Source organism: Stenella coeruleoalba, assembly GCF_951394435.1.
Source record: "Stenella coeruleoalba genome assembly, chromosome: 3".
Taxonomy (NCBI): Eukaryota; Metazoa; Chordata; class Mammalia; order Artiodactyla; family Delphinidae; genus Stenella; species Stenella coeruleoalba.
The window spans coordinates 76,915,138-76,929,397 of record NC_137148.1 but is presented as its reverse complement, the minus strand read 5'-3'; the positions used below and the strand labels follow the sequence as shown (position 1 = coordinate 76,929,397).

Sequence of the window (14,260 nt, the reverse complement as noted above, 5' to 3'; positions counted from 1 at the left end):
TGAGGTGAGGAGAGGATGGGAGGTGGGTCACGCTCAGATGGCAAACATAACAGCAAGTCCTATGAGACTTGGCTTTTCGGGAAGGGCAGGAAAGCAGGGTCAAGGAGATGGAAGGTGGTGGTGGTGGTGTGTAACAAGGCAGAGACTTGACCAGAGTCACATGCTGAGGAAAAAGAGCCAGCAGAGCGGGAGGGGCTACGCCCAGATGCTGAGAAGAAAGCGGTTCGGAGGGAAGTGCCCGGCGCGAGGCGTGCTGCGGACCCTTGCGCGGGAGAGAAGAAGGCGGCCCTGAGGAGGCCCCGGACTTCAGCGAGGGGCCCGGCCACAGGAGTCCGAGCGAAAGGACGAAACGAAGAGAGACGACAAGGACTCTGCCAGGAGCTTATTCGGGAGAAAATGAAGCTGCAAGTCCCAAGACTGAGTGGACCCGTCACCTCAGGCCTCCCGCCCCAGCACATTCTTTCTGGTGCCAGAGATCTCGTATCTTAGTGCCTCTCTGTGACTCACAATCTGGGATTCTTGCTTTGCCATTTAATTTTAGTAATAATTAGAGTTGCTTCCAGGAGTCAATTTTCCTCCCTTCTCTCAATCATGCTATGCTTGGGATTCTGATGTGGCAATCAGTGAAGGTGTGCAGCTCCAGCTTGGGCCCTAGTTTCCGTGGAAAACCTCCTGGGGAAAAGGACAGTTCCCTTTTCAAGGAGGTTTTTTTCCTTGCTTTGTTTATTTAACTTACTGCACATGGAGGGGTCAGAACTGGCCCTAGAATAAAAGACTTCTCTTGCCCCACTCGGGAGCGTGGGCACCACAGGGAAGAGCATCAGGTCCTAAGCGTCTTACCACACTCAGGTGAATGTGAGAAGTGGGTTATTACACCCCTTAGACTCACAACAGTGAAAACCAAGGGTCACACACAGAGGGTCAAACAGAGAAAAAGACCTTCATTGGACCTGCAGGTTGAAACGTGGGTTTGTGTTGGAATTCACTTCCATGCTAAAGTGCAGTTCAAGGGTCACAAACTCAAATGCTTAGGGACGCACAGCAGGTGTCTGGAAGGCGTGAGCCAGCCCGGAGGGGGGTGGGGGGTGGGGGGTGGGGGCGGGCAGTGGCATACCTGAGCCGCTGTCTGCCCTACCCAAAGAACAGCTCCTCAGCCCCAGCTGCTGCCACAAATGAAGACGACCTGACTTTTCAGAGAGAGGTCGCGGGTCCAGATTCTTTTGTGAAATCTCCAGATGTTTAAAAGTGGGGAACTAATTCCACTAAACAGTGACCACGACAGACAGTGCAGGCCAAGCAAGACGGGGCACAGAGTCACCATCTGAATTTCACTCCTTCTGAAGAGATCTCGGCGCATTCTGTTTCTTGAATGATTCTGTTTGCATGTGTTTTTAGAAACTGTGTCTGAGACAACAAAGGTTTGACTCCGCCTTCTCCGCCCCCTCCCTGGGGCTGGGCTGCACACTTTCTGCTTCCCCGGAGAGTGACAAGGCTCTGTTCCCTTCCCAAGAGCAGGCGCTCCTGAAAGGGCTGAGGACAATGACACCCTGGACATAGCTACTGATGATGACATACCAGCGGGCGTTCCTCCGAAGCTCTAGCTGCTGAATCACTCCAGACTGAAACGACTTCAGGACTGGCCCTTTAAAAATCGAGCGCGCTACCGGGCAAACTCCTCCTCCAGGGAGGTTCCTTTAAATAAGAGCCAGCTGGCCAGGGCCCCGCTTTTCTCCCAAGCAATACCTGCAATCGAGGTTTCCTCCCCAGGAGATAGCAGCCTGTGAGCATGGCTCAAGCATTTGTGAACAGTAAAATCCAGCCTGGGAAGGTAGTTGTGTTCATCAAGCCCACCTGCCCCTACAGCAGCAGGGCCCAGGAGCTCCTCAGCCACTTGCCCTTCAAACAAGGGCTTTTGGAATTTGTCGATGTCACAGCCCGCAGTGACACCAACGAGATTCAAGATTATTTGCAACAGCTCACCGGAGCCAGAACGGTGAGCCTGGGGTTTCCTTCTAAAAGGCTGGGGAGGAGGCTCCCAGATTCCTTTTTCTTGTCGGGGCTGTGAACGTGGTACGCCTGTGCCTTTCTCTAGGACACCGCTAAGGTTCTGTCTGTCACTCCAGGCGGCTGGAGGGCTGTGCAGGTGGGGGAGGGCGCCTGAGAGAGGACACTGCTTCCTTGAATGGACGGCTGGACTTCGGCCAACGGTGCTCAGATCAGAGGAGGGAGCACAGCTGACTGTGTTGGGCGTCAGGGGCAGCGGGCCCAGCAGCCGCCCAGGAGTCACTGAGGAACTATCTGGACTCTTTGTTTGAAGCACTGACAGTCTGCGCTTGCAGGGCTGGGGTGGAAGGAGGCGTGCAGGGGCCATGTGTGATCGGTGCGTTTCTGTTGTTGCACAAGAATCGCGTGCACTCTGTGTGCACAGGGCCAAGTGGGATTTGCTGTCCTTCCATCTTTTCTCTAGGCTCTCTTTAACCTTCATCTAAATCGCTCATTCTTCCCTATCTTATCTAACACCTCCCTCTGGAAACATCTAACGGCTCATTAGTGCTCCTTAATCTAAATTATGGGATGCTTCCAGGCCTGTTAGGGAATCCAGAGACCAGAGTTCCGGATGGCTCTCACAATGGTTTGCTGTGTGATCCTGGTAAGTCACCAGCTCTGTGACTCTCAGGGACCTCCTGGCTGCAGCACCAGGCTGGAGGAGGTGACCGCTACATCCCTTCTTGCTATAAGTAGACAGTGGGACCCTAAGAACCGCTGTCCTTTACGTGAACAGCCTTCCTCTTCCTCAGCACCCACGGCTTCCCAGTGAGATAGCCAGCCAACCAGATCGCCAGCATCAGTTCAGGTGGTAAGTCCTGTCCCACCAGGTCACCCAAACTCCCTTTCAGGGCGCACATTCTAGGACACAGCGCTTGCAGAAGCACATATCCTAGCTCAGGTTTAGTTTGACTTACTGTGTTCTTTCTGGCTTCTCAGTGTAAAGCCTGGGAGGCTGTTCTGTTCTTCCCGCCTCTCCAGTCAGAAATCAGCCTTCTGGTGCAGGAAGAGGCAAAACACGCTACCCCCATTGCTTCCAGGGCCCCTGCTGTGAGCTGAGGACCCTCTTCTCTGGAAGGAGGGAAAGGGCAGTGTAAGGACACCTGTGGGCCCCGCTGTGAGGCATCCCTCTGGGCCAGCGGTTCCCAAATGTTGCTGCTCATTAGAATCACCTGAAGCGCTTTTAAAAAAAAAATTCCCAATGCCCAAGTCACACCGCATGCCAATTAAATCACAATATGGGAGGGGGCAGCCAGGCATCAGCAGTTTTAAAGATCCCTAGGACATGGATACACACATTGAGTTATAAGATGAATAAGTTCTGGGGATGTAACGTCCAGCATGGTGACTATAGTTGGTAATACTGTATCGTATGCTTGCAGTTTGCTACGAGATTAGATCTCAAGTGTTCTCACCACACACACGTGCAAATGGTAGCTGTGAGGTTATGGGTATGTTAATTAACTTGATGGCGGTAATCATTTCTTAATGTAGCATATGTGTATCAGACCATGACATTGTATACCTTAAATACACACATATTTATCTGCCGGTTATACCTCAAAAAATCTGGAAGTGAAAATAGAGTTTCTCTCCTGTCAAAAAAATGAAAAGGTAATTCTAATTTGCAACCAGGTTTGGGAGCTACACCTTTCAGCCCGGCAGCATCTATTCTCTAGCAGGAAAAACAAACCACTTCACGCATTCATTCAACACCTGTTTTTTCAATTCATTGTAAAGCAACACTTTTTCTTCTAGTGGTCTTTTGTTTTTGAATTTTTCAAAATACTTTTCACAGGTTCTTGAGTCCTGAATGACATTCCTCCAAGGGGAAAAACAAACCCTTTGAAGTTGTATACTTCATGATCCCGAACAGTGAAGGGTTTCTATTAGAAGAGACTGGAAACCTTGAGAGCTGTCTCTATCTTGCTTATCCTGGGATGCCTGTGTGCTGTGCAAATAGTAGGAGCCCAGCAAGACTTGACTGATTACAGAGACGTAGGCCTTCTATCAGGCCATGTACTGGAGAAACTGGTTCTGGTTTCGCCATAGCCACAGCTCCTAGATCAGTGCGTTCACTTATTCCTTTTCCTGATGTTCTTTCTTTATGTAAATCCAAGTTTCTGACCTCTATCATTTTCCTTTTCTCTGAAGAACGTCTTTGAATGTTCCTTACGAGGCAGATCTTTGGGCAACAAATTCCCTCAACTTTTGTTTGTTTGAGAAAGTCTTTTTCTCCTTTGGTTTTGAAGGATAATTTTGCTAGATACAACAAATATTTTTAAGCACCTACTACACTAGGCGCTTTTCTGGACATTGGAAATACTGCCATGAACAGAACAAACAAAAATGACTGCCTTTGTGGAACTTACATTCTAGTAAATGCAATTAATAAAATAGTATGTTGGAAGGTGGTAAGTGATGTGTGCTATGGAGAAAAAAACAGACAGGAAAGGCAGGTGGGCTGTAGGCAGCAAGGTACGGTTTTAAATGGAGTCATCAGGGCCTCACTGATTTTAGTAGATCTCTAAAGGGAGTGAGGGAGCAAGGCATGCAGAAATGTAGCGGTAGGGCATTTCATGCAGTGGGAACAGCAAGTGCTAAGGTCCTGGGGTAGAAGTATGCCTGGCAAGGAGGCCTCCATGGGTGGAACATTATGAGTCAGGAGGAGGTGAGGTCCGAGAGATCACGCGGTATAGGTTGGCGAGGCCTTTCAAGCTATCACACGGAGTGTGCTTGTGACGGGAGATGAGATGCCACTGAAGGGTTTTGAGCAGAGGAATAACCCTATCTGACTTGATTTTGAAAGGGTCGCTCCAGTGGCTGTGGGGAAAGAGACTACAGGAAGGCCAGGGTGAGGGTTGAAGCTGGGAGACCTCTGGAGGCTAGAGCAGTAATTCAGATGAGAAAAGATGGTGGCTTGTACCAGGGAGTAGCCAAGGAGGTGCTGCAGAGTGTTGGGAGGCTCTGAGTAACACCAGAGTGCAGGAGATGCCACCTAGCTGGAGCTGGGGCTGGAGAAAGCTCCGGGAGAGGAAGGGCCCCAGAATTCCCAAGCTTGCTTTTATGGTGGCAGTTCTCTGCTTCTTGGCAGTAACAGACTCAAGTTCCTCCAAAGAGGCGGATGGGCCAGGAGGGGAGGGCACGGAGGACGAGTCTCCCTTCCTCAGCTGCATCAACAGCTTCCTGTTTTGTCACCACAGCCTCCCACACTGTCCTGCTGCCAACTGATCACACTGACCACAGCCAACTGTTGCCTAGCCTAGAGGGTGGGTGTGAGGGCAACGGGGCCTTTCAGCTCTCAGGCAAGCCAGCTTGCGTGCCAGATGGTCTGCACAGAAGTCCGCCCTGATCATGTTTCAGGGCCTGCCTCAGGTGGCTGGGGGCTGCTGCAGAGCTGTGTGTTCCCAAAGCCTCAGTTACCGCAGGAGGAATGAACCACTATCAGTGCCAACCAGCGGTTTGCAGATGTGACCGCTGAGAGTCAGCATCACCTGGGAACTTGTCAAAATGCAAATTCTTGAGCCCCAGCCCGGATCTCCTGTATCAGAAATGTGTGGGGAAGGAGTAGAAACCTATGTTTTAACAAGCCCTCTGCAGTTCTGATGCAGGGTTCAAGTTTGAGAACAGCTATCTGAGGAGAAGACTCCTTACTCCTCAGGGCCTTCTCTCCAAATAACTGAACTCTAACCCCCTGGGCCAGCACCCTGGCCAAAGGTGGAGATGTGGCAAGTGGCAAGAGGAGTGACCATTGCTCAATTCTTTCTGAAAATAACAGAACTGACAGAAGTTCAAGAATGAATACATCTCGTCCTTATTGAAAGCTCAGATGAGTTTTACTCATTTAGGTAATGGCTTCAACAGAAGGAGCCCTGTATTAGAATTACATTAGGATTCTGTTTTATTTACCATTGCAACTGACCACAGCCAACTGTTCCTGGGGAGATAGAAGCCAGAAGGCCCCCAGCAATTTGAGAGGTGCTTTATTTTCCCTACAATGGCCAGATCCAGGGGGCAAGTTAGGTCTCTGACCTATGTTTCTGCATATTCTTCCAGCTAGTAAAAAAGCAACGCTGCCTTGGTGGCGCTTCCACTTGCAAAGCCCCCACACAGGTGGGCAGTGCAGGCGGGACGGGCGTCACCTTGTGTGACTGAGGTGGACATTACCAGGCTTTCTCGCCAGAACACAGTCCTGTGTGCTCTTCCCCACTCTTGGGACATAGGAAATAGCCATGGCAATGGAGTGTAGGAGTCTTTCAATTGGGGGCCTTAATTTTTAAAGCCTACTTCCACCCAGACCCCCTTCTTAATAAAAATAAGGTTAAGGACTTACCTGAAATAATCCTGCCCTTTTTCTCAACTCTCACACTTAAAAAAAAAAAGTCATCTGAACATGCACCCCAATGTTCATAGCAGCATTGACAGTTTCCAAGATATGGAAGTCACCTAAGTGTCCATCAACAGATGAATGGATAAAGAAGATGGGGTGTGTGTATATATATATATATATATATATATATATATATATATATATAATGGAATATTAATTACTCAGCCATAAAAAAGAATGAAATAATGCCATTTGCAGCAACATGGATGGACCTAGAGGGTATCATGCTAAGTGAAATAAGTCAGACAGAGAAAGACAAATACTGTATAATATCACTTATATGTGGAATCTGAAAAAATACAACAAATTAGTGAATATAACAAAAAGAAGCAGACTCACAGATATAGAGAACAAACCAGTGGTTACCAGTGGAGAGAGGGAAGGGAAGAGGGGCAATACAGGGGTAGGAGATTAAGAGGTACAAACTATTATGTATAAAATAAGCAACAAGAATATGTTGTATAACACGGATAATATAGCCAATATTTTATAATAAGTGGAATATAATTTATAAAAATTTTGAATCACTGTGTTGTACACCTGAAACTTATATTGTACATCAACTATACCTCAATTTAAAAATGCATCTGAATTACTATGCCTTCTGAGGAAAGTCAAAAGCTTTGGAAATATTCTTGCCGCCTTCTGTCTTTCACCTCTCCTGCCCCTTCTGGTATGTTCCTAGTGTTCTGGGAGAGGACCTGCTTGCTCCTGACCACTCAGGGTACCCGCATTGTGGTTGTTTCTTCACTGCCAGTCAGCCTTTCTGTAACATCCCTGGCCTGGAATTTGCCTGAGCCACAGTGAAAAGACTTCCTCCTCTCTCCTCCTTCCAAGAGCCACCTAGAAACCTGGAACACGCCTTACCTAGCAGCAGGGAGGGAGCCTGAGGTTGACTCAAGATGAACATGTTCAGCAGGTAGAATGACTGTGTCAGCCTGGCTGACCCTGGGCCACCCACCCATGCCAGGTGTGAAACCAAAGCAGATGCATGTCCTTGCTCCCGGGGCTGCAGCACTTAAACATCTTATGATGGGCCAGGTATTAGAGAAGGAGATTCAGACACCACCACCCCTTCCCCAGCTGAGGACAGAGCTCACAGATGAGAGAGATGACTCTAATAAACTGTGAGTCTAAAATCAGAGACAGAGAACTGATGCAAATACTTTTCCAGCTATACTTAGAGACAGACTCCTTTCTGGTTGCCATGGGTCAGTTTAAGGGCTCAGGTGTGGTCCCAGCTGTAGAGAAACCAGAATTCAATCAGGGTGGTCCAGCTGCGGCCAACCAAAACTCTTTCCCTGAAACATAGAGTAAAATTTTTAAATCCCTTTGACAAGTTAGACAATCTCACACACACAGAACATTCTATTTGAAAAGCATCTTGGCTTAAGAAGGTTCTTGAATGAATAATTTTATGCGTATAATAAAGTTCTGCCCTGAAAGAGTATACATGAGGAGGTTGTGAAGTGATTTGAAAAGCTTTGGATCATGGGAAATATTTAGAGGAAGGATAAAATGTCTAATCTAATAATGATGTTCTCTAAATGTCCTGGCTTGTTTGCTTTTTTAGGTACCTCGGGTCTTCATCGGTCAAGAGTGCATAGGTGGATGCAATGATCTAGTAAATATGCATGAGAAAGGGGAGCTGTTGACAAGGCTAAAGCAAATTGGAGCTCTACAATAATTATAGGTGAGTGACAGGTGGGACGCTGGGCCAGGAACACTGGGAGATGGTGGAATTGTACCGCCACGTTTTATTACAATCTAGGAAGGCACTCTGGATAGGGAAAGAATGATCGGGGTGATCTGAGGAACTGTGATGTCATGTATGAGTTTCCCATTTTACAAATGGGTTAATTTCATCAATGGGAGGAAAGCTTTTCACTCAACCTTCATTTAACAAATATTTATTTAGCACTTACTATGTGCCAGACACTGTACGAGGCACTGGGAATACAGAGATGAACAAAAAGATAATATGGAACTTATATTCTAGAGAGGTAGACCGATCCAAAACAAGTAAATAATTCCTGAAACAAATGAATAATTTGATAGAACATGGCAGGGGGATGGGGAGCAAATTAAGCTAATGTAGTAAGGGAAGGCCTTTTTCAGAGGGGCTGGTTGAGCTGAGACCTGATTGACAACAGGGAGATGGCCATGTACAGATGAAGCAGAAGGGCTTTTCGGGCAGAAGGAATAATAGCAAGTACAAAGGCCCTGAGGTGACAAGTATGGAATATTCAAGGAACTGAAAGCAAGACAGATCAGACTGAGTGAAGCGCAGAAAGAAGGAAAAGTAGTAACAAATGTGGGCAAGGACCAGAGCACACAGGCCATGGGAAGCAACCTAGATTATTCTAAGTGCAATGTGAAATCAAGGTAAGTTTTGCTTTACCTGTGTTCACCCTGCAAATCCATTCAATCTAATTGGCTTCCCAAATGACAAAACAGAGTTTTCTAAAATTGTAACTTAAAGGAGATCTTTGACTGAATGGAAAACCACAGGGTGATGAATTCTTCAGAAAGGAAGCAAGATACCTTTGGGGTCTGATGGACTCTCCTCCCCACAGCTCTTGTTAGTGCGAGCTAGCTTCTAAGCAGGCCAATTGCACTGACTCACACGTGGAAAGATTCTGTTTTAGCCAAAGGAGAAAGGGGTTCAAATTAAAATGTTCTTTGAAGAGTATTTATTGCCCACTAATTAATAAATAACCCTTGAGCAATGAGTACGTATAATTTGTGGTGGTTACTCAGAATAGCAACAGGAAGTGACAAAACAAGGTCTGAAAAATGCAACTGAATCCCTTGAAATAAAATAGTCAATGTTATAAACTTTTAATCACAATTCTACAACATCATCCCCTCAAATAAACACTGTGTCTGTTTGGGTTAGCTTTCTGGCCTCACCCCATGCACAAAGCACTCAAAACCCAATTAACTGCTGTACCAAATGTTTCCTTTTCTGGAACACTCTTTAGCAATTTAGGCTTAGATGAGAATGAGAGAAAACTTACAACTTTCCTGGGAAGGTGGGAAACACCATTTCCCCAGCTACCTCTATGCTGGCATGGGCACTAGAGTCTGCCATATTCCCCAGGTCTCTTTATCTGCATTGTCCTTCCGTATATTATACTCTCAGTATTCTACTGGCAACTTGCATCTCAAGGCCATCTGTAACCGATTATGCTTAAACAGCAAGAGTAAATGTTCTGGTAATGAAAGGGAAATGAGAGGAATTGATCTTTTCCAAGAAAATCCAATTCTTTGTATTTTTTCCTAGCAGAGCAGACCCCAGGCTGATATCCCCCTTGAGAGCTGGATGGCATTGCAGATACTGACAGCACTTCCTGATGGATGGACCTGGGGCTACGTTTACCCAGCTACAGCAACTGTTTACTTAAAAGTTTGAAATATGTTAACGCAAATAAAGTGGGTGGGGGGCATTCTGGGGGCAAAAAACAGCTTTTTCTTCTTTTGACTCAGTACTAAAAGGGGACCAACTTGCCCAAAACAACAGGTCTGAGAAGTTCGATGGGTGTCTCAGGTTTCTTGTGGATTGGCCCTTTGGTTTCCAAAAAGACAAGATATGCTTAGGATTCACTCACTGACCCAAAAGATGTTCCTTCTCTTTGGCACATGTTCCTTACTACGTGTTCTCCACATGCTGGGGCTCCTCTACCTCAACACCAGTGTTTCTCAACCAAGTATATCCCAGACCTCCTGGGTTGAATCTATAGTTGGTTTTCTGCTACTGTCCAAAGATTATTTTGTTGAGTTTGACTTTACAGAATTTGTATTATGAAATCAATAGATATTCTGAATATGCTTTTTCAAAGGGTATCTCCTTAGCCACCATCCCCACCCCACCTCCTACCCCCTCCTACTGTGAGAATCACTGCCGTGAACCAGTTTTCTGAACCGTGACAACTCATAGACCTCATAGGAAATATTCAACAATTCCGTGAAGGGTCTGAGCACTCAGTCTGAGAGACGCCACTGAAAAGTTAAGCACGGTTGGTCTTCATTTTGGGCCACAGGGATCAGAGGTATAAATGCAGATGCTACGATCACGTGGCAACACTCTGTTATGTAACACGGTTGTCCAGGGAATCCTGAACAAGTGTGTATTAATTTGTTTATAAGCAAAAGTAAAACATAAGGGCTTCCCTGGTGGCGCAGTGGTTGAGTCCGCCTGCCGATGCAGGGGACACGGGTTCGTGCCCCGGTCCGGGAAGATCCCACATGCCGCGGAGCGGCTGGGCCCGTGAGCCAAGACCACTGAGCCTGCGCGTCCGGAGCCTGTGCTCCTCAACGGGAGAGGCCACAACAGTGAGAGGCCCGCATACAGCAAAAAAAAAAAAAAAAAAAAAAAAAAAAGTAAATCAAAAAATTTTAAATGTTACATAGACAACTTGTATACCCACCTCCAAGAATATGTCTGTGAAAGTAGCCAAATTTGGGAAACTCTGTTCTAAATGATTTTCTCTCTCTCCTTTCTTTCCCCCTCACTCTATGAAAACTTAAGAATTCCTTATTGTGAAAGTTATTCTAGAATTGCAAGCTTAAGTTAATTTCCCTCTGTAGTCTCTGGTATGAATGGTTAATTTCTTCTCTAATAAAGAAGTACCCGTGGATCACACAGTGATTTTTGTCCAATTCTTTTCTACGTTCTCAAGACCTTAAGGAATGTGATTATTGCAGAATATACCAATTTAAAGTGTTTTCATGTTCAACCCCTGCAGGCGCATGCTATTGTCCTTCACTGAGTAGAAACGGTTGGTGTAATTTTGTAAATTTCATAATTTGACTATGTCAACACTAGCCTATTGAATAATGTTTAGGATTCAGTAATAGTCTTTTTCATACCACATTCCATTTTCCTATTTCTCTCCTAATACTCTCGTAGTCTTGGCTTCCTCTCCCTTCCCTTATGCACCCTAACCACTCCCTTCAACCAGATGGCTGTGGATGATCGAGTAGGTTACACACCACACAACACTATGACTGCCACCTCTGGAGGCTGTGCAGTGTGCAAACTGCGCCGTCCCTGATCACCTCCCGACCACTTGCCTGCTCTTTCTTTCACATTTCTATGTCCTTGCTCATTGTGTTCCTTCCTCCTGAGATACCCTTTCTTATCATTTGTTCTTCTTTCAAACCCTGCCTTCAAGGCCTGATTTACAGACTCTCCCCTCTGGACCTACCCTCTCCTCTCACTGCCTCTTGACTAAAAAAAGTCATTGCTCCTTCTTCTGTAATCTTAAAACATCAGGCTGTATTGTAGTTAATCATCTGTACTGGTCTCTCACCATATTCAGAAATACTCCAAGGCAGTAGCCTCGACGTAAAAACCTTCATATGCCCAGTTTCTAGCACAGAGGTTCTATTTTATCAAAGCAATACATGCGTGTGGTTTAAAATGTCAACCAGCACTACAACACTACTCAAACCCCAGTCCTGGCCACACATTTATCAGTTTCGTAGGTATTTAAGCTATTTAGAAATACTGTAAAATGTATTAGACATATATAAGAATATATAGAATGCATAGTTCTATTTAAATGAACACCCATGTAAGCTGCTTCCAAAGTTAAGAAGTAAAGCACCCATATAACAGTGTGCTTCCAGAGTACTGATAAAGTACCTTAGAGGCCCAGGACTTCCCTGGCGGTCCAAGATCCCACATGCCGAAAGATTAAAAAAAAAAACGTACTGTAGAGGCCCATGTGCCCCCTTCCAATGTATCCCCTTCCTCCCTTCACAGAGATGATCTCTAGTTCATTTTGTTGTAATCATTCTGATCCTTGATAGTTCTACTTCCTACAATATCCCTCAGCGATACATTTTAGTTTTGAAAAGCAATAGCAAACACCAACCTAGCTGTGTAAGGAAAGGGCAATATTCTCACCATCAGATGAAGGGCCCCAGGAGAAGATAAGCTGAACAGAGGCTCTGAGTCATAGATTAGCTTCTGTTTCCCTGGGAGTTTACCAGAGGGGTATTCCCAAATGAGTCTTTGGAAACACTAGGCAACCCATGGCTGGGGAGGTTATTGTATGAACAGGTACTGGGCATCCCCCAGAAATATGTAATGGAAATGGGCTGCTCTGCATTTTCGGCTTCCATGGCCAGCCTCCAGCTTTCAGGAACAGGTCCAAGCACACTACGTCCATAGCAGTGTGTCAAGCCCATACCCCCTCAACTAGCCAAGGTTGTGTCATGGAGAACAGAAATGTCATCAACACAAGGCAAACTAAGTTCGGATAACAATCTGCTTCAGGCTCATTTAAGCATTCTCACCTCAAGTTAAAAAAAAAGACAACAGTTGAGCTCTCAACATGGGGCATTTCACTGCTCCAGTCTGGACTGTTTGCTGTCCACGTCAGAGCACAGCTCTCTTCCTGGGATCTCCCTTCACTGTCATCCTGGGGATTCCATTGCTCTCTATCCTGAGTTGGATCTCCTGTTTCCCACACCCCATAAGTATTTGTTATAGCTAAAGTGCTGTAACAAAAACATAATGACAGAAGCTTATTTCTCTCATAAGAGTTCAGAAGCAAGCAGGTGGCTTTGCTCTCTGAAATCACAATCAACCCAGGGGTTGTGTGCACCACTTCTGCTCATATCCCATTGCCCAGAAGTTAGCTGTGGGTGACACTAGGCAGTGGTGTCCCTGCTGGCAAGCCCCTTGCCCAGCTAAAACTCAGGGAGGTGTACATTGAAAGAAAATAGGAGTTTGGGATTAACAGATACACCCTACTATACATAAAATACATAAACAACAAGGACCTACTGTATAGCAGAGGGAACTATACTCAATATCTTGTAATAACCTATAATGGAAAAGAATCTGAAAAAGAACATATATATGTATATAAACGAATGGTTTTGCTGTATACCTGAAACTAACACAACATTATAAATCAACTAAACTTCAATAAAAAGTTGTTTGTTTTGAATAAATAAATAAATGCTTAAAAAAAAGAAAGAAAGAAGGGGAGAATGGCTGTCAAAGGAAAATTAGCACATTGTATCTTTCTCTTTTTAGTCTTGTTCATTTTGGAGGACCATATATCCTCCATAAGTTTTAAGGAAAAGAGAATGGGAAGTAAGCTTTTTGAAACCTTGCTTTTCTAAAACTATTTTTATTTGATTGATATTTGATTGATAGTTTACCTGGATAGAGCTTCTCGTTGGAAGTCATCTTCCTCTGGAAGTCTGAAGACACTGCTTATGGTCTTTGGCTTTCACTGTTGCTGTGAAGAAGTCTGAAGCCGTTCTCATTCTTGACGACCTGTTTGGTTTTCTTGTTTGTTTTATATTCTGGAAACTTAGAAAATCTTCCCTTTGAAATATCACAGTGATGTGCCTTGGGGAGGGTCTATTTTCATACATTTTAGTGGCTACTTGGAGGTTTGAAAGGCCCACTGGAGATTTTATTGGATTATTTTATGGATACTTTCCTCCCCTCCATTTTCCTTGTGTCCTCTTTCTGGAGCTCCTAGCAATCCGATACTGGCTTTCCTGGACTTGTCCTCTAGTTTTTGCTATATTTTCTCTCCTATTTTCTTTGTTTTATTCTGAGGGATTTACTCATTTTTCCCTCCTTGTTTTTCTATCAAGTTTTAAATTTCTGATAATGTTTTTAACTTTCAATAGCTCTTCAATATTATTTGAGTGTTTCTTTTTTTTCTAGAATTGTTTTTGCTTCATAAATGCAGTACCTTACCTTGCTGAGGTTATTGAGATTTTTAAAAACATTTTTACTGAGGTTTTTTTCCAACTGTGATTTTTTTTCTTATTTCCAAGAATTTTTCC

The 14,260-nt window shown here is 45.1% G+C and overlaps 1 protein-coding gene across 2 annotated transcripts; it reads left to right on the top strand.

Moving 5' to 3' along the window:
• Positions 1-1,385: 1,385 nt before the first annotated feature.
• On the top strand, positions 1,386-11,083 carry GLRX (glutaredoxin). 2 transcript variants are annotated; one of them, XM_079916310.1, is made up of 3 exons: positions 1,386-1,993; positions 8,010-8,129; positions 9,723-11,083. In XM_079916310.1, the coding sequence occupies exons 1-2, from the start codon at positions 1,787-1,789 to the stop codon at positions 8,121-8,123; spliced, it is 321 nt and encodes a 106-aa protein (XP_079772436.1). In that variant the 5' UTR covers positions 1,386-1,786; the 3' UTR covers positions 8,124-8,129; positions 9,723-11,083. The 2 variants fall into 2 exon arrangements, with proteins under 2 accessions (XP_079772436.1, XP_079772435.1); XM_079916309.1 differs by having other exon boundaries at positions 1,392-1,993; positions 9,726-11,083.
• Positions 11,084-14,260: the final 3,177 nt, after the last annotated feature.